This window comes from Motacilla alba, chromosome 2 (assembly GCF_015832195.1).
Source record: "Motacilla alba alba isolate MOTALB_02 chromosome 2, Motacilla_alba_V1.0_pri, whole genome shotgun sequence".
Taxonomy (NCBI): Eukaryota; Metazoa; Chordata; class Aves; order Passeriformes; family Motacillidae; genus Motacilla; species Motacilla alba.
The window spans coordinates 91,304,480-91,327,716 of NC_052017.1; the positions used below are offsets into that span (position 1 = coordinate 91,304,480).

The window sequence follows — 23,237 nt, forward strand, 5'->3', positions numbered from 1 at the left end:
TATGGACACGTAGACAGTTCTCTCCAGGAAGTGAAGAAATATGTAAATTATTGATGGCCTGACATGGACTAGGTAATAAACTTTAGCAGTATCAAAAGTAGAGCTGGAAAAAATTTTGATGTAATCTCCCTATGCCTGCTTTCTGCATTAGTAGGGCAGAAGGGCTAATTCAAAATGGTTTTAAAGAACCATTGAAGATGTGCTTATGTTTTGAGCACTTTTTGGAAGACTGACTTCAAGGCAAGTATTTTTGTCAAATGGAAATGTATTAAATATTGTAAATGTAGACCTTCTTGTATAAGGTTTGTTTGCCTGAAAAAGTGGTCTGCTGTACCAAACTCTGTACTGTTGCAGTTGCAGAGAAACCCATTTGTCAGGCTCAGTGTTTTTTGTTGCCACTCAGTGATTTTGTGGTGATTGAGTATCAGATACTCTTGCAAACAGAACTATATTTTTCCTTCCCTTTTGTATGTGGTGCTGTGTTTAAGATGATTAATATATAATCTTCATACTTACTGTTACATGTTCGAGTCTGTGAATTGTGGATTAAAAAATGCAGATTAATATATGATCAAATATATAAATCAGGAAGTTAGATTGCTGACTTTATGGGAAAATTTTGCTGCCTCCTCTCATTCCTTGAAGTACAAATAAGGAAACTGAAATGCGATTTATTTATGTGCCTTATTTATGCATAATAGTTATGGTTGCTTTACAACTTTTTATCCATTGGAACAGTGTGTCTGGAAATTATTTCACTGTAATAGAGAGTTGGACAGATAATATTTCACTGTCTAGATAAAAAACAATGGGAGTTAATTTATGGCATTTCTCTCTTGAAGTAGAGTGTCCATAAATGAGGTCTCCAATGGCTTCAAACAGCCATTTCTTATTCTTTTGGGACTCTTTTCCTGCTGGGGTCTCGCCAAGTGTTGTTTCTGTTGCTGTAGAAAAGGAGCAGGGTGAGGACCATATAAATGAAGGCTGAGTGCTCTCTGGCATAAATTGTGTGGGAGTTCCAAGTTTTCACAGGTTTGAGATAACCCTGGGGGTAACTTGCATTCTGCTTGATGTAACTGTAAATGAACTCTTCTCTTAAGAGGTAGTGCCTTTAAAATATTCTGCTGCTTTCTAGACAATAATGAGGGAGCTCAGCTGGCATCTCATCAAGCATCCAGGCATGCCTGTTGGTTCCTGCTATCCTCTGGAATCTGGTGCTTAGAAAGAACTGAGATGGGCATTTTGACGTTTGTTTGCTGTGAGGTGTAAAATTCTGTGTCTTCAGATACATTACTCAAAGATGTTTTAGGGTTATAATAGAGTTCTTTATGGATATTTCCATTGTAATTAAATGCTACTTTTTCTTTATTTAGATTTAGCCTTCCTAGTTATTTTATCTTCAGCCTTTGCCAGTACAGCATGAGGAGGCACTGTGAGAATGCAAAATGTAGCTAATGAAGACCTTCTACACTACTTGATTAAAGAATTATTGAATGCATAATTGTAGTCAAGAGAAAGAAAAATAGCACATTGCCCCAAAGTGTTTGCAACCAGGAGAGAACTTGGAGAGGATATTATAACCCATTAGTGTGGTTAGCAATACTGATAGAACAACTGAATTCAGTAATTCTCATGTAAGTAAAGTGTAGAAAATATTCCAGAATGATATATTTATTTTGAAAAGACATCAATGAAATGGGAGTTTTGCTAAAAGAAGCTAACTTCATTTTAAATCAATAACACAAAACAAAGAAGAAACACTCAGTTTTATATACAAATGGTATATAATGGAAAGTCATCTCAGTACATCTTGGAGAATAAGTCAAAAATCATACATTTATAGAGAGGTATAGTAGTTATGAATGGGTTGCTAGGAAAAATGCAACAATAGTAAGGTCTGTGTTCACTGAAGTGCCTTTTCTGGCTGTATGTTTACACCCCCTCAATTTAGAAACAAAAGTAAAGGAGGAAAGTATTAAAATGGTAACAAAAGTGCTTAAGGCAGTGTTGAATAAATTAAACATTTATGCTTTCAAAATGCTGGCTTTTCCCTGTTGGGGTACCACTGAGGATGAAGGGTAAAAAAATGATCTGTTTTCCTTGCTGCAAGATGAGAAAAGATCTGTAGTTCTTGAGAATCAGACCCCGGGGTGGGTTACACTGCATTCCTTCATCACATCTGGTCAGCAAATTTCCTTTTTCATGCTCACTGTTTTGTAAATGTCTAGGATTTGAAAGAGGGAGAAGTCCAAGCTTGTATTTAAGGATGTAGCCCCTAAATTTTTCCCCAGGTTGGTTGTAGTGTGAGGTTCCTAATCAAAGGGAAAAGAATTATGTTGCTGCACTGCAATTGCCACCGTCAGTAAATGCCGTTTGCTCATTAGTGAATGTTTCTTCTGATTTGTGCTCTCATTTATAATGTGAAAGCAGTGCTTTGCTTCAGACAACCTCTGCAGCTCTGGAGCAAATGAGCAGCTGACAGGCTTACTTTTAACAATGCATAGCTTAAATTGTTGTTTTCTTAAAATAGGCTTCATATTTTTCCTCAAATCCCTGGTAATTCCTTTCAGATGTTTGTTGTATTTTGCCGCATTTTCAAATGGAAAGACTTGATCCTTCAAAAGAGATCATGAAAGTTAAAACAAAAAACTCACACTAACAAACCAGTGGCTACACATGGTAACCTGTTGGAGGAAAAGGAAGATAAAAACCCCTCACTTGTCCTTGGAGCTTACATTCAGGCCCTGTACTACATGGAGCTAAGTTGCTCTGAATGATGAGATGGGTATATGGTTGGAGAAGTATTCAAAGATTCCATTTTTTGGTTTTTTTTCTCCCTTTTTTTAGCAATTTCAACATAATTTTTGCAGGCATGGTTTCCTGTCTTTTTCAGAACTGATATGAAAACTGAGAGTGCTGATCCTCATTAGAAGTAGAACTCAAAACTGATTTGATTAAGTTGATGCAGGGACATGAGTTTATACTTTATTGCAGTTGCATTTCAATCTGACAGAAATTATTTTTCATTAAAGCTGAACAGGAATAAACTGTGCCAAAGCTGAGATAAATATTGGCACAGGGCTTTTTAATGTTTTAAAAGAACATGTTTTACAGAAGTGCAAGTACATGCCTACACTGTGACAAAATGTTGTATATTTTTCTTCCATAAAGGTGCAACAGTCCTGGTGTGGTACTTGCATGTAATTTTGCTCCTTTCAGTGTGTTTTGTTGTTAATGCACACAGTTCCTGACAATGATAATATGGAAGTGTTTGGGATGTATTGTCACATACTTTCCATGCTCATAGGTAATGCCGGAAGTGATCCATTACCTCATATTTGACAGGTGTTTTAACATGTAAGCACTATTTTAAATGGCAGTCAGACAATGCAGCTGTCATTACACAGCTGGCTGGCTGTGAGACATGCAGAGTTCATAACAGTCCTGTGGGAAGGCTGGCTAGGAGACACACATGTACAGTGTTGTCCCAATGTGGTTTTTACAGCAGAGCAGTGTTTCTGGGCTCAGACAGTGACCCCTGGGCACTGTGCTGAAGGGTTTGAATGGGTCCTCTAGAGCTAAGGGAAGGTTGATGCAGTATCAGTGTGGAAGTCTCCCACTTCTGATGCGTACTGATCAGTAACTGGAGAGTTCTGTGTTGATAGATAAACTGTGGGCTGCTGTTAAACTTGCTGTGTTGAGATGTCATAGGTAGCACAGGTCATAAAAATGGGAAGCCAAAAGAAACAAGGAAGCCTTTTCTTTACACTGCTCTGTGTATCAGCAAAGATTTTTTTCTCAATGCAATTTCTGCTTGATCATGGAAGATCCACAAGTGGTAAAGGAGTGCTGTTCTACACATCTGTGGCCCTGGGTTGTGAAGGAAAACTCAGGCCTGTTTCATGCAGTGGAAACAATTCTTTATGATCCTGGGTTGCAGTGTGATTATTTTGGCTACTGGGGAAGAAGCACTTCTCATATTTCCAAGGCCTTAACTGAACTCCTGGATATGCCAAAAGAGCTGCTCTGCTGTATCCTGATGAGTTGCAGAACAACAGAACATGGGAGGTGCTGGTGTGTCATTTCCACTCTTGGGTAGATGAGTGACCAAATTGCTTTGTCAAGAGACAAAAAAGGCAGGGTAGCCTTGATTAACTCACACTTCTAAGTACTTTTGTATACAAGTGATGTGAAGGCTTGTGGACTTTTGTCATCTCTCTTTCTGGGTTGTACCTTAGTAGTCAACAGTGGTGTCCAGTGATGTTTGTCTTCTGCTGTATGAGCTGATCACTTCTACCTACCATCTCCTGCCTTTAAACAAATTGTCTCTTGATATAAAGACCTTTGTTCCTACCCTGAGGCTGATTAGATTTCTGTAATTTTTTTTCCTAAGTGTTATAGGGTCTTTCATCTTCATGTGCAGCTACCATTAAAAAGATTTCTAAGAGATGCATCATAGAAAATTTTTTTTTCAGAAACCATGTGGTCTGTTCCCAAGTGTGACACAGGTGTTAACCAAAATACCCCCACCAAAAAAAAAAACAACTAAAAAAACCCAAAAACATCCCAGCATTTGTCACTCCATACTCTGGCAGGTGTCAGGGAAGTTCTCAGCTATCAGATTGCTCACAGCTGCTAGTTCAGTTCATTCTTGCCTTCCCCTGGAGTTCTTTTGCAAGGTGAGTGCCATCTCATCTTGGTAATTCCCTTCTGGTTTTTGGGGTTCCATAATATTTGGTGCAACTGCTTGAAGCTACAACAGGTTATCTTGAGGAGTTGTTCTGGGATGGGAACCAGAAGAGTTTCCTCTCTGGGGATCAGAGATTGGCAGAGTTCCTGTAGCTGCTGTCCTAGAGCCTTTTCATGCTTGATTGCCATCCTCAAGCAGTGCTTGTCTGCTGGGTGTATAGAATGTCAGGAAGTTTTCTGCTGCTGATGTGATTGAAGGATAATTTAATAATAAATTAATAATAGTATCTTGGTGGTTAAAGCACTTGCTGAGGTTATGAAAGTCTGTGTTCACTGTCCTTATTTGAAGGGGAGATTGATTTCCTATTTCCTAACACAGTGACTTAGTCATTGAACTATTTGGAGGATTTGTACTTAATAATTTTATTAAATTTTATTAAATTTTCAAAGAGTTGAGGCCTAGAATGGAGTTAGGTTTTTTCAGGCAATGAGTGAATCAGCTACTGACTGTGCCTGTGACTGTTTAAATGTTCTGTGTGGAACAGAAGTATCAGTGAAAGAAATAGAGGGGAAACTCTTTTTACAATGATTTTATAACCTAGAATTAAAAAAACAGTTGTGGGAGGGCTTGGTTTAAATCTTTGATCAGTGGTTGGTAAAATCAATTTAAAATAGGATCACTTAGTACAGTACAAGTTGTGTATCTCAGGCTGTTGTGGTGCCGATATTCAAATGTTCAAATTCTGTAGAGCTTTGGGAATGCTCTGCACTAGGTATTCCCAATGATGGTGATGGGAGCATTTTCCTTGAAGGTGAAGGAATTGGATTTCATTTTCCTTGAAAAGAAAACAGAAACCCTTGACCTTGCACTTCTTGAGTGTTACAACCCTCAGATTTATGAACAAAAGGGTGATAGTATTAATGCCTCAGAAGAACTGTGAATCTTGCATTTACTTTTTTATGTTTTACTTTAAAAATACCTGGAGACTGAATTTGAGATTGAAATTAGTCACACTTTTTTTTTCAATTTTATTGCTAAAAACCATAAGATCAAACCCCAATTCAAATTCTAAGGAGAACTTGCTTAGCAAGTGCTAGACAGGTGAATTACTGTCTGCGCTGGAGTTTGCGCAGTGTTTTATAAGAGGACAAGTAGAAGGATAATTTCTAAAATGAGTGCAGCAAGGTTCATCAGAGTTCTTCTACTAGAGACCTGTAAATTACCCAAAGACTTCTTGTGCCTGTATAAGCCAAAATCAGCACCTTAAATCTGAAGCATAAATCAGTTAGCTAGTTCAGGTCAGGAGGCACAGAGAGATGGTAGTCTGCAGATGAGGAGCAACCACTTGTGCAGTTGTTATTTTGCAGCTGTGTGATATAGCCAGCCTGAAAATAACAGCAGCATAAACTAAAGTAGTGAAGTCCATTTAAAGTTAAAAGTTTGCAGCAAGTGATAAAAGAGATGCACTGCACACTTGCTTTGACTGAGAAATATTTGCTCTGCTAATGACAAGAGAAGCAGTAATTTTTAAGTTAATTAGATTCAGCTTTTCTTTTAATACCATTTGGTGTACAGAGGAGGTTACGTAAAGCTGCAATTCTAAACCTCAAAAGAGAGGTTCCCACGGAGAGCGGATGACCTTATGGAAATTACAAGATGTAATTCATCATAGTTAATGTGGGTTTGGACTACCTGACTGGAGAGGTCTCACTCATATGTAGTTTGATAACAGGTTCCCATTGTCAGTAATAATTTATACAAAAAGGAGAAGTTACAATATGCTTATTACCTCTCTTCCACATATAAAGCAGATAATTTTTTTAGTCAGTTGTCTGACATGTAATTTACAAGCATCTTGAAAACACATTTTAAAAGTGCATATAGTCCCCAATTAATCAAGCTAATCTTAGTATATTAAACTGAGATTAAAAAATAAGTTTAATGTACTTGTAGTACATCAACATCTGTTCTAGAATGGAATCTCTCGTTCTGTGTTCTTTACCTTATTTTTTGTTTCCTTCAATGTGAACTTCAAAACGGAGCAGTTTTAACAAGTGTCTACGTTATAGGCACTTTGGTTCTAAGGTAATTGGGGTGCTGACAGTTGGTTAGACTTGTATTTAAACAAACTTCTATGCTGTAATGCTGCTCTGTTTGTGTTTGTATTATTGAAAAGGCATTGGTTTTGGTCTTAATTTATTGTGAGATTCTCATGTGGTGTTTCAATTACACGATTTCCTATTTTTTTTTCCATCCTGCTTTCTGTACGGAGTACATCATGAGCACTGAAGGAGCATTTACTTCATGTTACAGTTTGGCCCTGTTTCAATAGGAGGCTCCATGTTTTCTCTATTCTATTAGATCCCACTTCGAAAACAAAGGGATTCCCTCCCCCTGCCCCCACCCAGGGAAGTTTTTTGTTGTGCTGAAGTAATTTTCACAGCTGCAGGAGATGGGAAGGTGATGTTTTTCCCAGTTTAAAGATGAGGAACTGACTGAGGGAAGGAAAAGGTGTAGGCAGAAGTACGTAGTAGTACCTGATAACTTTAGGAATTCAGTATGAAACATTTAGGCTCTGATTATTCAGAGCGTCTTCTGTCTTGAAAACAAAAAAATAACCTCAAATTCACTGTAAATTCAGAGATCAGATGGGTGATTTCTGCTCATTTATACTCTTAGAAATGCTTGGAACTGTATCTCTCCACAGGTGTTAGTGACATTTTAATCTTTTAGTCACTGTCGAGCTGTTGCAGGACTGTGGATAACTAGCTGAACAAAAGGGATGAGAGAAGCTTCCAGTGTGAATTGTGTGAGCTTATTCTGTCCTGAAAGTTAAAAAAAAATTAATCTGATGATACTTGAAGAAATGTGTTACCACTGACTTTTGTTCTACAATTTCAAGTATTTATCTTGCATCTTGTATAACCTACCTGAATTTGTGAGCTAATACTTTCTTCTACCTTTTTAATTATGCCTCATACACTGTGCTCATAATAGATGATGCAATAAATAGAGCAGGGACAGGTCAGACTATGTTATCCTTCATGGTGTAATCCTGATTGTTCCATTCATGATTTGAATGAGACATAAATTTTTTGATTTTTTTTTTTTTTAGAGAAAATATGACACATAATATTATCATACTCTAAGGTGTATGCACAGGGAGGCCAAGTTGAAGATCAGAGGCAACCTTCTCTGTCACTTTCTAAATTTAATGCTAGATTATTTTTAACCTTATTGCTCTTTTAACATTGAGGTTGCTTCTGTGCATGTAATAGCTTTCACTTTCTAAAAAAGTAAACTGCAGCTGAACTTGAGGATCTTGATTTTGTGTGTGTGTGACTCAGTGTAGCTCTGCTTGTAGAGATGAATCTTAAATGAAACCATTTAATAGCTCTGTCAAGGGTTTGTTGCTTATGCTGCTTCCATGTTCCCAGGGCTGAACTGCAGGGATTCTCTCTGCCCCCTCTTATGTCTATATCAGTGGCCCTTAGCCTGGTGTTCTCTTAGGATGCTTAACATGCTTGTCCTGTTCGTGAGTTTTTAGATGCATGGGAAAACAAAACTGATGAAGTGTTTGATTTCCAGATGTTTGGCAATAAGCTTTGGAATTATTTTTCCTGTCCAGGCATGTCCTGAACCAATTGCAGTTTCTGCTTGCTAACCTGCAGTGAATCTTGAGTTTTTGTTCAGTCTCCTCTGGAGGTTATGTACAATTCTTGCGTGCATTAGTCCTATTTAAGGAATTCAAAGCATCTGCTAACTGTTGCATATGGAAATGGAACTTTTCCAATATGGAAAAAGTATTTTTTATTTGATTCTTTTAAACTAGATTCTAACAAGATTTGTCATTTAAGTCCCTGCTTCCTGCATTGGGGCTTATCACATGTTCTTTCTTTCTCTTTTCCTACCCAAGATTTATTTATTTTCACATTTATCTGGTTGCCTTTGCAGCTTCTCATCTGTTATCCCTCCCAGCCTCTTGCATTCCCACCTTTTTGCTCAGTGGTTACATCACAGTGTGAATTTGTGTCTAGTCTAGCAAGTCCTAAACTCCCTTGAATCTCTCTCCATGCTCCTCAATGCTTATTTTGGTAAAAAGAGTGACCTAAAGTCAGAGTCATGGTCTTTCTGCATTAGATTTAGGGAGATTCTTATGCTGTGCTGAACAGAACATGGATTTCACTCTCTCTTCTGGTGTATGGATCTGATTCCTGTATGAATATCCACCTTGTGTAGGGAAGTAATGGCAAGAGCTCTTGCTGATTTAGTTGAGTGTGTTTGAAATCTCTTCCATGCTGTAATGAATGGGACTGGGACCTCTTTGGAAGGACAGAAAAAATTCACTGTTCTCCTGGGAGACCATTGGCCATGGCCAAGGGATTTGTCCTGGGGGAACTTGGCAGCCAAGTATCAGCCTTAGGTTTGGGGAGAGATGGAGAGAATGTGGGGTAAGAAAAGGAGGTAGTGAGCCAGGCCTCGGGGCAGGACCAGAGGCCTGCTAGGAGCCAGAGGGGAGCGTGCAGAGCTGCCCTGCAGAGTCACTGTGTCACCTGGAATGTGGCACATCCCTGCTGCCAGGCGTTACAGTTCAATGTGAAAGGGGAGCTTTATTTAATAAAGCCTTACTTGATGCTCTCTCACCTATGATTTTTGCCTCCCTAGAATTAACTATATCCCACATGATATTCTGATGGAGTCCTGAATATTTTCTTTAATTTAAAGAAATTCTGAAACTCTGGGGTTTTTCTCCTTTCTTTTTGAGCAACTCCAGACACGTGCATATTCTAACTGTCATTTTTGTGGATGCTGAAATATTATGGATGGATTTTTGTGGGTGACAAAATGTATATGCCTGGCACAAAAGTATTCCAAATTTGATATTTTTGCTCCCAAAGCACGGAGCTGTAAAAAAATTCCTGCGTAACAAGCTTTCCAGAATTTTGTTACCCATGAGCTAAGCCATTTTGGCTGTTGGCACAGAGAAATTAGGGGGAAAAAAAAAAGTGATCTGAGGCAGATAGTTGGCTTGGAAAATTGCATTCAGAAGCTCTGAAATTTCACAAGATTGTAAGAGTGGAAAGCAGCAATCTCTTACAGCAAAGATCCATAGTCTGCGGTGCCAGTGCCAAAAGCAGCATACAAGGCAATTTGAATAATATGCATTTTTGCATAATGTGATGTGGGTTTGAGCTGCAGCCTTGTGAGGAAAACATGTGTGAGATGTCCTTGTTCCCAGCTCCTGGCTTCCTCTTGGTTGAGCACTGACACATGGGCCAGACTCTACAATTAGGTGGACACTGGTGTTTGTTTGCTCTGGGTTTCCATAAGCTCTGCCTTCTAATTTGGGCCACCAAAGTAGGCTGGTGCTGCACTTGTTCCAGATTGCCCTTGAGATGGAAAGGGTCAGACAGCTTTGATAACAGGTTGTGCATATTGCTGCTTTTTGTGTTCTAAATCTCCAACCAACTTTTTAACTAAGCTGTGTTTAATAGCTTCAGCAGTTCTGAAAGAGGTGCTGGGATTGCTTTCAGATGGGGTTTGTTGTTTGTGTATAAAAAGTAGTGGATATGATGAAAAATTTAGACCAGCATTTGTAATATAAAGACTTTTACCAAGTTATGGAAATAAAATTAGTTTAATGTACGGTGTCATCACTGTACTGAAGATTATACCAGTGTTAATGACAAGTTGTTATCTCAGTTAATTTAATCATTTTAACAACCTAAAGCCATGCGGGGATACGAAGTTCAATATGTCTTGTCTTTAAAAGAGCCAGTTCTGGTTTTGAAGCTATTTAAAATGCTATTCTAACAACAATTAGAAAAAGGAATGCTAAAACTGTAACAATTTAGGCATGCTAATTGATTGTATTGTGCACGTAGGTTATGAATTCTTAATTATTTGGTTTTTAATAAACTGTCTGCTATTGGTTTTGTGTAGATCATCCTTTGCAGGCTGGAAGTGCCAAGTGCAGGATAATTCAGTGAATGATGTGGACTATTTCAGCTTCTTGTTTTCAACCCTTATAGGTAATCCATATGAATGTAATAATTCAGAATTAACAAAATGAAATTTGTTTTGATAGTCAATTACTGAATTTAATTTAGAGTAAATGGTTTAGTAAGTACTTCCTGAAACTATTTCTAATCTTGTTACATATTTTTGATATGAGATTTTGTTTTCTTGATCTGATTTTTGACGCTCTGCTTTTACGCTTTTCCATTTGGGCTGAACATTTGCATACTTTTCCTTCATTCTAGCAACTTTTTCAGGAAATTATGAGGAAAACCTAAATTTAGCATATGACACATAAGCAAGATTTTTTTTCCTAGCTTGAAGTAAATGCCTTTTATTGGCTCATAACAATATAAATGAGTGCCTCTGGGATTTCCTGTGAACGTGCTTATGCTCTTAAAAACATTCCATCAGAATAAAGTAATCAAAGTGTGTTAAAGTGAGCTGGCCAAGGTCAGTGTGTGAGCAGAGCTACTTCTGCTACTCTGTTCTTACTCAGCTATAAAAATAGTTGTATTCTGTGGTGACGCAACTTTGGGAAGTTACAGTGCTTAAAATGGTGTAATACTGCTGAGAAGTAACTCCCACTAACTTGTGCTGTGGTAAAAAATAGCGTGTTTTCTTTATCACCTCACTTATTTATAATGTTCAGATACTTTGTTTTCAAAAATTACCTTTTTGTTCTTAAAATGGTGAAAAGAGTGCTGAACTGATAGCAGAGAAAATGAAAGCAAAGCCCGAGTAACTCTTGTGGAGTGGTTATCCTATTTTACTAAAACATGTAATACCTGTCTAGAAATAATAAGCCAAATGATTTTTTTTAATCCCTGAGGTTATATTATTTATTACTAAGTTATTGGGAATACATGAAGTAGTTTGCATTGTACCCATTTTTGTTATTTTTTTAAAGATACATATATTGAAAATAGCATAACATAGGCCTCTTAAGGTGTTTTGTATATCACATTATAGTACTGTTGAGTTTTAAAAAGATTTTTATTTTCTGACAAAAGTCAAAATTGGTACTTTGATATACTTAGTTTATTAAACCAAGAAAGAGCTTTTAAGAAAAAATTGTTATGTTGACATAGTGCAAAAGACAGTGTTTGTCAATGATGCTGTTGAAGTAGAACACTGTTTGGCTTGTTTTGTGATACTGTTGTACTGCTTCTTCTCCCCCAGGGTTTTCAAGAGAGGAGCTGACTAGTCTCCAGGGCATTAGAGGAAAGCCACACATTAGCCAGACACAGCTTTCACCTATCCGTCTTTACCTAACTGATCTGGACCAGTTTTTACACCACTGGGCTGTGACAGAGGTAATACATCAACCCTAATTCTAAATGACAGCATACAAACTCTTGAGTGCTCTTCATCCCTTTTCCACAGATGGCTAAATCCTGTCGTGATTTGAGTTGACAAAAGAATGAAAAATATAAAAGCTGTCAAACAACCAACATTTTTCTACAGCCATCAGATAATATTTTGAAGGAAGCTGCTTTAAAAGTTAAATGTTTAGACACGTAGTATGCAAAGTAATACTCAAGGAAAAGATTGGTAGAAACCTTGGTGGAAATTCTTAAGCACTAATATTAGGACCAGCAATATATTTTGGCTTTCAAAAACAAATTAATTGTAAAAATACTAATTATAAAGAGTTTTCCTGGAGAACAAGTGCCACTATTAATTAAGAAGCACTTGCATTGAATAAGATTTGAACTTTCAAGCAAAATTAAGTTGGCATTAGTCATTATTTTGAATAATTCCTGATTAGTTAACTAAAATATGCTGGGCTTAGAAACTTCACTCTGAATTCAGTACCTAACATCATAAGAGCTGAAAACTTAATTTGATTGTTGGTTCTAAAAGGGATTTGAGCCACCAGATTTTATTCAAAACAGGTGCATTAGCTGTCTTTCTGCATCAACTCTTTTTGTTGTTTAGCTCACCAGAAACCCCTTTAAGGTGTGAAATTGTGTTGTAGTGACATGCCAATTCGACAGTTTTTATGAAATCGTAGTTCTGAATTCAACAAGAAGAGCAAAAACAAAAGGTTTTGGTTGTATGGTTTTTTCACTCAAGAAAGCAATATTGTAGATGTTTTCTACTTCATAGTGTTTAAGTGATAATGTTCTGAAATTGATGATAGTCTGAGATACAGTTTGAATGTGTGGTGCTTATTTTAAGCAGGGTTGTTGTTTGACTCACACACATTTTTAGGTGTCCTGCCTTCAGTCATTCAGCCTGTGGAGCAGTTGAACTTTCTAATTTGTTTTGCTTTGTCTCTTCTGGATAGTAATGAAGTGTTTTCTCAGCAAAATACCTTTCTCCAGTATGGAGGGATCAGAATACTCTTTCCTGTTGTTCTGTGAATGCACAGAGCGACTTTGTTTCTCAGAGTTAACATAATCCCATACAGCATCTGAAGGATTTATGTACACCTTACCTGTTTCTAAAAATGTCACCTTTAGTGTTTTCTCCTTCCTCTTTTTGATTCTATTCCATAAATCTTTCAAAGTTGGCAGTGAAATAGGACTGTTTTCACAAAGGAAACAGTGAAGTAGTTTGATTTCTTTTTTGTGCCTTTGGTACGTGGTTGCAAGTTTGAGTCTTTTCTACCACAATGTTCGATGCTTTGATGTTGTCAAGGAGAGTTAGTATTTTCAGAAACTTGAGACACACTTTTCTTGAAGTGCCTTTACTCAGGAAAAAGACAAGATGCTCTCCCAGGTTGTTAGAAGGGGTTGGTGGTCAGTAAGCAAAGAGCTGGAATATCCTTGGTTAGTAATGAAAGACGATTTGGACATCCTGTGGAGCACTGCACTACTTCTGCACTTATGTGTCAGCCCAAAGTCTATTCTGGAGACTATTTTATGAAAAATAATAGGAGCAAAAATCCCCTACATCAAAAATCTGTGTGAAGAAGGATGAGACCCTCTAGACCCACCTGATTTTGTGGGCTCTTAACCAAAGAGAGTTCTGAACTGTTCCATTTTCCCAGTGAGGGTGGTCAAATACAGGAATGGGTAGCCTGGAGACATTCTGGTTGCCATCTATGGATGTACTCAAAACCAGGTTGACCCAGGTTGACCACAGTGTGGGGTGACTGGCCCCAGGTGACTCCACTTGAGCAGGAGCCTTGGATTAGAGGAATTTGAGAGTATTCCTTCCAGCTCTAGGGACTCTGTGATTATTTGAAAACTCATTCTGAAAAAATACAGGTCTTTTTGTTTCACTATCAACAAATCTCTTTGCTGTTTTTGCTCTTTATACAAAATGGAATTCACAGTATGAGTAAGGGTTTGTTGTTTTATTTGGTAGGTTTGTTACACTTATATTTGATCTAAAAGTCAAGCTGCTCCCATTAAAGGCCTGCCAGGTACTGCAGTGCTGTTTAGGGTGTTCCCCCCAGGTTTGCTAGGGGTTTTTTTTCCCCCATGGAATTTTGGAAACAAAATAGTAAGGGCACCTCTTCAGTAGCTTGCTGTGATACTGGAGAAAAATTAAGATAATCTTGCCTCTGATCTGGTAATAATGGTGGCATATCTGGTTGTGTTACAATGAGAAGTGATCATTGGTACTGAGGCAACCACTTCCTTTTATGAGTTGCAGAATTACATTAATTTTTCACTCATCTGGTTTTGATTTCAGATGCAGCCATAGATATGGTAAATGATGCATAAACAGAACCATGCTGAAGCTCTTCAGGTTTTAGAGTACTTTTTTCTCTGTGTTTAAATATCTAATACAGCACTGTGTTCTTTAAGTTTTGGGGGTTTTATCTTCTCCTCGTATGAGTACCATTCTCCAACCTCAAATATGTTGACCAATATGGTATATAATGCTCAGTTTCTGAAAAAAATTATTCTGGGGACTGTAGTCCATTAAAACATTGGGATTTGGAGTCTGGACAAATTTTTAAAACCAAGAAGGTAAAGAAGAAAGAAAAAGGCAAGCTTGTTAAAAACCTTTGCATTCAAGATTTGCCACAAGCTGCACAGGAATACTTTTTGTAGATCAAGTCATTTTCACTAGCTACTGAACAAGCTAATCTGCTCTCAAAAGGGAAAAAAAAACCCAGCAACAACAAAAAAATCCCAGCCAGAAAAGCCAAGCCCAGAGTTGCAGGCTCTGGGGAGAAGAAAACTGCCAGCAAATCATGAGGCTCCCCTAGGGTGTCTGGAAGCACAGTGTGATGATGTGAGGGTTCTGCGTGCATTGAGTGTGAGGGAGGTAGGTTTGGAGACTGCCTTCTTCCAAGTGGACATAGTTCAAGGTGTGATAGAATTTTGGAGTCAAAATATTTTTAGCTGTAGCAGAAAATTGCTTTATTTAGATAGAGAAATGCTACAGGAAATAATAAACCCCCGCTTGAATTAGTCATGCTTTTGGTGGAATTTGGTATAGTGCAGAGCTTCTGAATGCTAACCTTTCATCTTCTCCCTTGCTGGGTAAGGAAGGATAATGGTGATGCTGTAATGTTAAGCAAAATGTTTGTAGTAATTTTAAATACCTGCTAAATGAGACCAGTGCTTGTTGGCTGCAGATCAGGCCTCTACTCTGTGTTGAGAATTGTTTGTTTAAGAGTTCTCATTATGTAGTTGTAATTCAGGATTTCCTCTCAATGGGAAAGTATTTTAATGTGGGTGAAAAATAAGGAGCTCTGATGGAATCAGAATTTGATGGCCTGGTTTCCTATAAATAAATGAGACTAGTGATCAGATTCCTATTAATCCTTCCACCGTCCTCTTTCATTTCTTCCACCTCTAGTTTCGTCTAAACCATTCTTAGTTTTTAGCTCTCTGCTGAAAAGAATAAAGTTGCAGATACTAATTCCCCATAAGTTTTATGAAAATAAGCAGGTGGAAGAGAAAGAGCTCTGGATTAGAGCAGGGTGGGTTATAACTCTCTTCCAGCCCCCTGCTTGGCAGCACCCAGCCTGCAGGGGCTGTCGCTTGGCTAGCGGGGTGTCGGGGTTGTGGGGCAGGAGCAGCAGGGGTGGTGGCACTGAAGAAGGGTCCCAGGTGGGAATCTGGAGGCCACAGCTTGTTGGCCTTACTGCTCACTGCTCAGCTTTGTTTCCCAGTGCAGGGGAAGGCATTCCCACCTTCCTGTCCTTAGCTGTGCAATGGGTGATGTGTGTTTCTATAGGTAAAGAGCTGGAAGAGGGAATTTCATGTATAACATATACATGCAAGAGATGAGGGAGAAAAAGCAGAGTGCCTCTGGAGAAAAGTCAGCTTCTGGAAAGGAAAAGAATAACTTGAGGCATTTTCAAACAGAAGTTTGGACTTCTGGAGTGTTATTATAGCCAGGGCACTTGGTAGCATGTGGATAACAGTAGCAAATGCAGTTGTGATAAGAAGTAATGCTTTTAGGTAGTTGTTAACAAAACTGTTTTCAGATGGATATTGTTTGAAAATTACTTTTCTTTTGACTAGAGAGTGGTTTGGAATTGGAATCGTGGCAGTCTGAAACTTTTTTTTTTTTGGAAGCTTTTAAATAGTGGTGATTTTTAGTTAAGAAGCAATGCTTCAGAAAATTGTCTCTTTAGAGCTATGCAAAGCAGCATTTAAAGGTTAGTCTTCATGATTTGTCTAAAAGAGATGTTAAATGTGGGAACTTTGGTTCCTTTTCTGGAGGAACTTCTGCTTAAAATTACTTCTGTCTTGTTGAAGCCAATTATTTAAAATCACCCCCCTGTAGCTGAAATAAATGGGACTCCAGAATAAATGGTTGCAGCCTGAGGGAAGAGCTTCAGCCTTGGCTCATTTTAACTGTGCCCAAAGTGTTTGTCAGTGATATTGTTCACTCCCTTGTAATTGAATTGCTCTGCCAGGATCAAATGAAAAAGTGCCCACAGAAATGAAGAGTTTAACAAGGTAACAGTGTATACATGGTAATTTCTGTTGTAATATTTGATGTTTGTGACAGTTGAACATTTCAGAGGGGGAAAGCAAATGATAATTTGAGGGTTTGCTTGAAGTCCAGATTCCAGAGCTGTATCGAGCCCACAGCTGACTCGAAGAAATAAAATATTCAACCAATTGTTTAAAATGTTTAAGAGCAAAAACTAGGGAAGGTCAGCTGCTTTAAAAAGCAGACTTGAATTCAAAAACTTTGAGATGCATGTAGTGTAATACACTAATCTGTGTCCAAACCTGTTCAGTCTTATAAGTGAAATACAGTTGGGAAGGCTGGAGCTGCACAGATGTGCTATGAAAAAAAATTACAGCCAATCAATAAAGATAGCAAGTCAGTGGATATAAATTAAAAGCCCTGCAAGGATGTTTGTCTTGAGAAGTAAATGGTGGTATTGGAGTGCTGTAGCTTAATTTGAAGCAGAGATTAATGCTTTAAAAAACCCTAAAAAATTTTTACAGTTTAGATTTTTGAATTGAAGTTCCTGAAAGATTTCAGCTTGTTGTCTTTATTGAGATTTACAGGTCAAAGTTACATTAAGGAGAAAAGGCAGCTGAGGGTAAATAAACTTCCTTCTAAATAAAATTCCTTCAAAACTAGGAATATGGTACAATTTTAATCTTCAAGGAAGACAAAAAAATCTCTATAAGCCTGTTAGTGTTTAGTAAAGCTACATCCTATCCCAGTTTTAAAGTTTACAGGTGAAAATAATGACTTTCTTGGAAAGTAATGCAAAGTCCAGAGAAACAGAAAGGAAAAAATTTAAGTAAAAGGAAGGAATGCCTCCTAAAATTGATAAATCTCTTCTTCAAAGGTCTCTTTCATAAGATGTAAAACTTAAGCCCAAAGCAAACAAAAAAGCACCAGAACTACCCCCCACCAGTAAAACACAAACTTCCAGAAAGCCAGAGCTGATCTTCAGGCCAGTGCTCCATTGTACCTGCATCATATACTTCCAGCATATCTTGGAGTTGGGAGCTCACTGCAGTGTTACTGCACATAACTGGCATAAATTTGCAATGCCACAGGTACTGTGCATGGTGCTTTATATTCAAATCCTGTCTTGTGTTCCTAACCTAAGTTTGATTAGAAAGAGAGGCTTTGCGGGACAAGAGCTGAGTGTTGGGTTTTCTGTCCTTTCAAGTCCTTTTGTTTGTAGAAGAGGCAGGCAGGTGAATTTGGAGACTTCAATATCAGGTGTTCCTTTGACTGTCCAGCATGTAGTCTGATGAGGAGGCATCCAGAGGAGGAGCAATTGGCTGTGGTGACATTTTATAGCTGTGGGGAAGCTGCAGAGCCATGAAAGAAGGGCATGTTTATGGCTGCAAGAGGATGAAACAAAAGCTGTTCTGTGGTGTCCTTTCTTTGAATTTTGTTAGTCAAATGGCTCTGAGAAGAGAACCCGACCTGTGATGTTCTTCAGGTATGGCTTTGTGTACTCTTGGATAGCACAGTGGCTGTTGAGCTTGAACCCTGGTTTTGCTAATAACAATGTTTTCAGAAATGCCCCTCACTTAGAGAACCAGGCTGATTGCCTCTAGCCCTCCCTGCCTTGCAGCACCAAATCTTGCTGGTAGCCAGACTTGAACACATGATCAAGTTGTTGCACAGGAGTTGAGCTGTGGTGTTTGCCATTCAGTATTTGTGTCCAGTGGCAAATAAAGATAACTCCGCTTAGTTTTATTGATTCTCAAATATAGATTTTTGTATCAGACCCCATGTCACAGCCAAGGAGCCTGCAGCCAGGCAAGCATCACAGTCAGCAGATGCAATGAGTTTGTGTGCTGCAGTTACACTGTGACCAGGACATGAACTGTGTGTCGTAATTCTTCTAGGTCTTTGGAAATACCAAGTCTCTATCAATATGTGGGGCATCATATATGCTCTTAAGCATTTATAATTCTTACATAAGTTTTTGCATTCCCATTTTGCTACCCCAAATGAAAAATTAGCCCAATAGTGTGGTTTTTCCCTTGTTGCTCACCTGTGTAATGTTCTCCTGTAGACTCTGTTCTTCTTTTCAGCTGTTTCTTTTCTTAACTTAGGTTTTGTTTTGTTTTATTTGTGAGTGTGTAGGGTTTTCATGTGGAGGTTTTTATGGGATTTTGTTAGGTTTTTTTTCTGGAGTCAGTGAATCAGGAATATCTTTCATATCCACCCTGTGAGCTTACCCAAGGCAGATGAACAAAGATCTCTTGTTGTACGCAGCTTTCTCAACAACTCAGGGCACTGTTAATATTGCCCTGTCAAATCAATTTATTTCAGAAAGAGAAGCAGCACCTGTCAGGGGAGTACAGTGTCTGATAAGTGAGAGTGCTTCGGGGGAGCTGGCCAAGCTTCAGAAGCCAAGCTTCATTGCCTGCCCCATCACCTGAAAACTTCTCGTTTTCTACGCTCTGCACTAACATGTTACACTGGATACAGTCCTGCTGCAAACAGGCATTTCACAAGGGCTGGGGAATTCACTGCAGAACAGCCTGTTACATTTTAGTTATCCATGTCTGAGGTCCATGTCAACGGGAGTTGAAAAATATATTTTAAAGTTCACCTTAGGTTATAGTATCTGGTGTGTGCCAACTTTCTTTTTTTAATAAAATCATTTTTAAGGGAGTCTGAACTGCCTTTGGTTTGACTCCACACAATGGCATGCTAAAATACTCGATCCATTATCATTCCTTCTGGCTTGGGTTCCTCTCTGTGCTCCTGCTTGTGTGTGTCTTCAGAGGAAGGTGAGTATTTTTCTTTGAAAAAAGAGTACTTTGCAGCATGACTAAACTTGAAATAATACAAAAATTTCCTCTGGACAGTTGCTGATTAGTAGTTTCCTTGAGACTTTGAATCAGTATTCTGTTGTGTTACAGGAAGCATTGAGGGAGTGGGAACAGTTCAATAATGAACAAAACATTAGTTTTGGTTCATTAGGTGTGCATGTTCCTGTTGCCATGAGGGCTCACACTGAGACTGGGATTCCTTGGGTCATCCCAACTCTTGTCTCTTCTGGAGGCAAGAGCATCTTAGAGATGAACAACATTAAACTGATGAATTCCTCTGATTCTGCATTAGACCTGTGAAAAGCCTGTGTGGGATTGCCTTGTCAGTCGGGGGGCTGTCAGTGGCAAAAATGCTTTTAACTCATTCAATGAAGTAAAATACTTTATGGTGTCAGGATCTCCAAAAAACCTGGGTCAGGCTGGCCCCCTTCTGAGGGACCTTTTCACCCTTTTTTTGTTGTTTGTTTGTTTGTTAGGGGTTGTTTGTTTTGTTTTTGGTGGTTTTTGTTGTTGTTTTTTTCCTTCCCTGTTGTGGTTGGCTGCTGTTGGAGTTTGTCTTCAGTGTGGCAGGCAAGGAGGCTCCTGTAGCAATGACTTCCCAAAGCACCAGTAGGGAACCTGCTGTTGTGGTTGTGTGGCTCGTGATACTTGGGCTTGGCTGATCAATAGGGTTTGGTTTGAAAATCTGCCCATGGATTACAGGGCCTGTAGCATTTGCTGCAGAATGATAACAGATAATCCCCGTGTTTAAGAGAGTTCTTTTCTTTAGGTTAATTTATTCAAGTGAACATTCAAACAAAATCCAAAAGAAAAGAAAAAAACACCCCAATAAAATGTCTAAGCCTAAGCCAAACCTGTTATAAAATACTTGCCTCAAAAAGAAGAAACCCACCCCTCCCTGATCAAAAATGCCTGTTCTCAATCCATTCACTTCAGGATTGCTCTGAAACAAAACTACTCTGGCTTTGGTCCAAAATCAATCTATGAATGTGCCAAAAATGTGATAAATGTTAATCAAATGTAATGTAATGAATCAGCTGTGACATTTTATTATGGAAATTAAAAATCATGCAAAACCTTGCCTAAGGAAAATAAATTGTCAGGGAAAATACTAATTTTCATGTGATAATTAAGTTTTCTTTTCCTTTCATTTCCATGTCTAAAAACGTTTCAGTTACACTTTTTATAACAGGCATTTGGTATGAAAGCCATTTCAAGCAGGATTTAATTTATGGAATTGAAAAGAATCGCCTCTCCCACATAACTGGAGGAAAACAGAAGTGATGTAGGGAATGGTGGTGCTGTTTTGAGGGTCAGAAAGATCTAAAAGATTGAAAAATCGACCTGTACTTTATCACAGCCCTTCTAAGGAATTATGCTGCTGTCCAGTGGTGCCTATTTTCCTTTCCAGATTGGGAAGAATCTATGCCAGAAGGGCATGTTGTGCCTTATTGTGTAATGAAACGCTCCTACAACTTGTCCTCTCAGGGAGAGCCTCAGTGGATGGTGGGCTTTTTCCAGGGACATAGTCCTAGGGGTGAAATATTAATAATAAAACTGTATTTTTGTTGGCTGGGCCTGGTGGATTTGCCTTCAAGGTCTTTAATTTGTGGGTCTGTACTGAATCAAAAGGGATCTCTCTGGCAGACTGTCTGGTGTGATGTGCTCACAAGCACATGGCAAACCCCTTTGTAAAGTCCCCAAGCTCTGCCCTATGAGCAGCAAATGTCTCCTACGTTTTCTCCTTTCGTAATCATCCTTCCCAGTTTCCATCTCATCTGCATTCCTGGCCAGCCATGATCATTATGTGTAGTTGTTGTTTGGTTACATTTGTTTTGGTGCAGCGTTTTTCACCACTTTGTAAGTGACAGTAAGATCCCTTCTTGGGTGTCACTTTGCCAGCCCAGCCAGGTTCAGTTCTTTGCCTTGACACCAGTGAGACAGGATCTCTCTTTGTGCAATGTTTCTATCTGTTTGGTTTGAATTTGCCTTTCCTGAAAATGTGTGGCTCCTACTTTGCACAGTATGTCAGAAATGGTCTAATTCTAAGTAAGATCTTACAGAGTAGTAGTGGAGAGATGATCCTTATTCTGTCTGAGCACTTCTGTTGGGATTATCTTTATTTTTACACCCTGAAGTAACGTCTGCCCATTTTATGGTTGTATCACAACCACTTGTGGTCAGCTGTTACAGAATTTCCTCCTCATTTCCAACTGGTAAAACTCATAGCTGCATACAGAAGTTTTTATCAGTCTCCAGGCACATGAGCCACCACTTTTTTTCACTGAATTTTTTCTGTAGCTGTTACTCATCAAACCTGCCTGATCTTTTCCATAGGTTAGTCCAGTCCTCCTGCCTTGGCAGGGTTTCTCAGCTTGGAGCTGTCACCCAACAGATTTCATCAGTGCAGCTTTACCTTTAGCGTAAGTGCTGCTCATTAAAATACCAGGTCAGATTGGTGTCACAGTTTGTCCTTGACATGACAGTCCCCAGTAATAACCTCTATTACAGCTTCACTTTATTCCTGGGCACTACTAATAACACAGATGTTTTGAGGGGATTTCTTGGGAATATTCCAGAGTACTTAATATTTTATCACTTTCAAATTGCAGTGGACAAAAGCCCTACTATATTTAGGATGGTGTATTCAGTTTTTAATAATACTGTTTCATTATAAAATAAATGTATAGTAAAGGTATTCAGTGCAAGAGTATCTATGAAATTGTCTTTTAAGTAGTCCTGCTAGTCAAACAAAACACTTGCACTACACCTGTGACACTGATTAACATGAGCATTGTCCTGACAGCCCAACAATGTTATGTGCCACTAGGCAGATGTGTTAAGAATCTCCTGAATTTGGCTGGCATAAGCAGGGCTAAAAACAGGTGTGGCATGTAATTTTGGAAAAGCTGAGTGCACTTCTGGATCACCACAAATAGTGCCTCTTGGCCATTTCTGATTAAACTAGCACTGGCATCCACATTAGTTAAGGCTGAGTTTTCATACCACAGGACCTTGAGCTAATGGTTCTTTCCCTAACCTTTCCCATCCTCCAGCTGCAAATGTTGTGGACTATTTTTGACACAACACAGTTGATAAGTTCTATTTTGTCATTATCTCATTTAGGTGTCTTAACCTGCCTGATTCAACTAAAGTCTCAAAACCAAAACACTATCACAGAATTTAATCCCTCAGGTCAGATCCTCCTGTGCAAGTTCTCTTTAGATTTTGAGTCATGAGGCATCTTAGAGGAATGGGTTTTGCTTAATCCAGATATTTGTAAAACTCATGGACTTGAATTTTTTCATCCATCAAACATCTGATCTTGCTGTTCTCTGATTGCCTCAAGCACAAAGGGAAGATTCCATTCCTCATGTATTGGCTCTTCCATATTCCTTGTCCTTAGCAGGACATCACAATTCTCAGGGTGTGATAATGCACTTGTGCTGTGCATGTTGGCTTCTCCAGAGGCTTTAGTTGCCACTCTGGTGAGATAAGCAGTGAATGTGAACAGAGAGAGGGCATCCAAGCTCTGCAGCTAGTTTGTGAATCATTGGAATAGAGGGGAAGGAAAAGAGGAACAGAGAAAGCCACCTACTGAGGATTGCAGTACAGCTTACCAGCAGTTCTGCTGGAGCTCTGGTTTCTTTGTCCTATTCAGGAGACATAGAACATTTCAAGGTAGTTTGCTAGTGCCTGATTATACAAGCACCAGAAAGTTTTATGCAGTTTAGAAAACAAGGTTTTCCATTTTGTATCATTTTTGACCATGACATTTTTGGCACTGAAGAGGAAAAGATGTTGAAAATGGATCTTTGCTACAGTCTTCTTTGTTGTAT

At 38.6% G+C, this 23,237-nt stretch overlaps 1 protein-coding gene across 3 annotated transcripts in view; it reads left to right on the top strand.

Annotated features, from left to right (window-relative positions):
- Window positions 1-23,237, top strand: part of TEX10 (testis expressed 10) — a 55,254-nt gene that overhangs the window by 26,807 nt on the left and 5,210 nt on the right. For all 3 annotated transcript variants that reach the window (XM_038126117.1, XM_038126133.1, XM_038126123.1), the window contains exons 11-12: window positions 10,634-10,722; window positions 11,891-12,024. In XM_038126117.1, coding sequence (XP_037982045.1) covers window positions 10,634-10,722; window positions 11,891-12,024 — 223 coding nt within the window. The remainder of the gene's footprint in view (window positions 1-10,633; window positions 10,723-11,890; window positions 12,025-23,237) is intronic.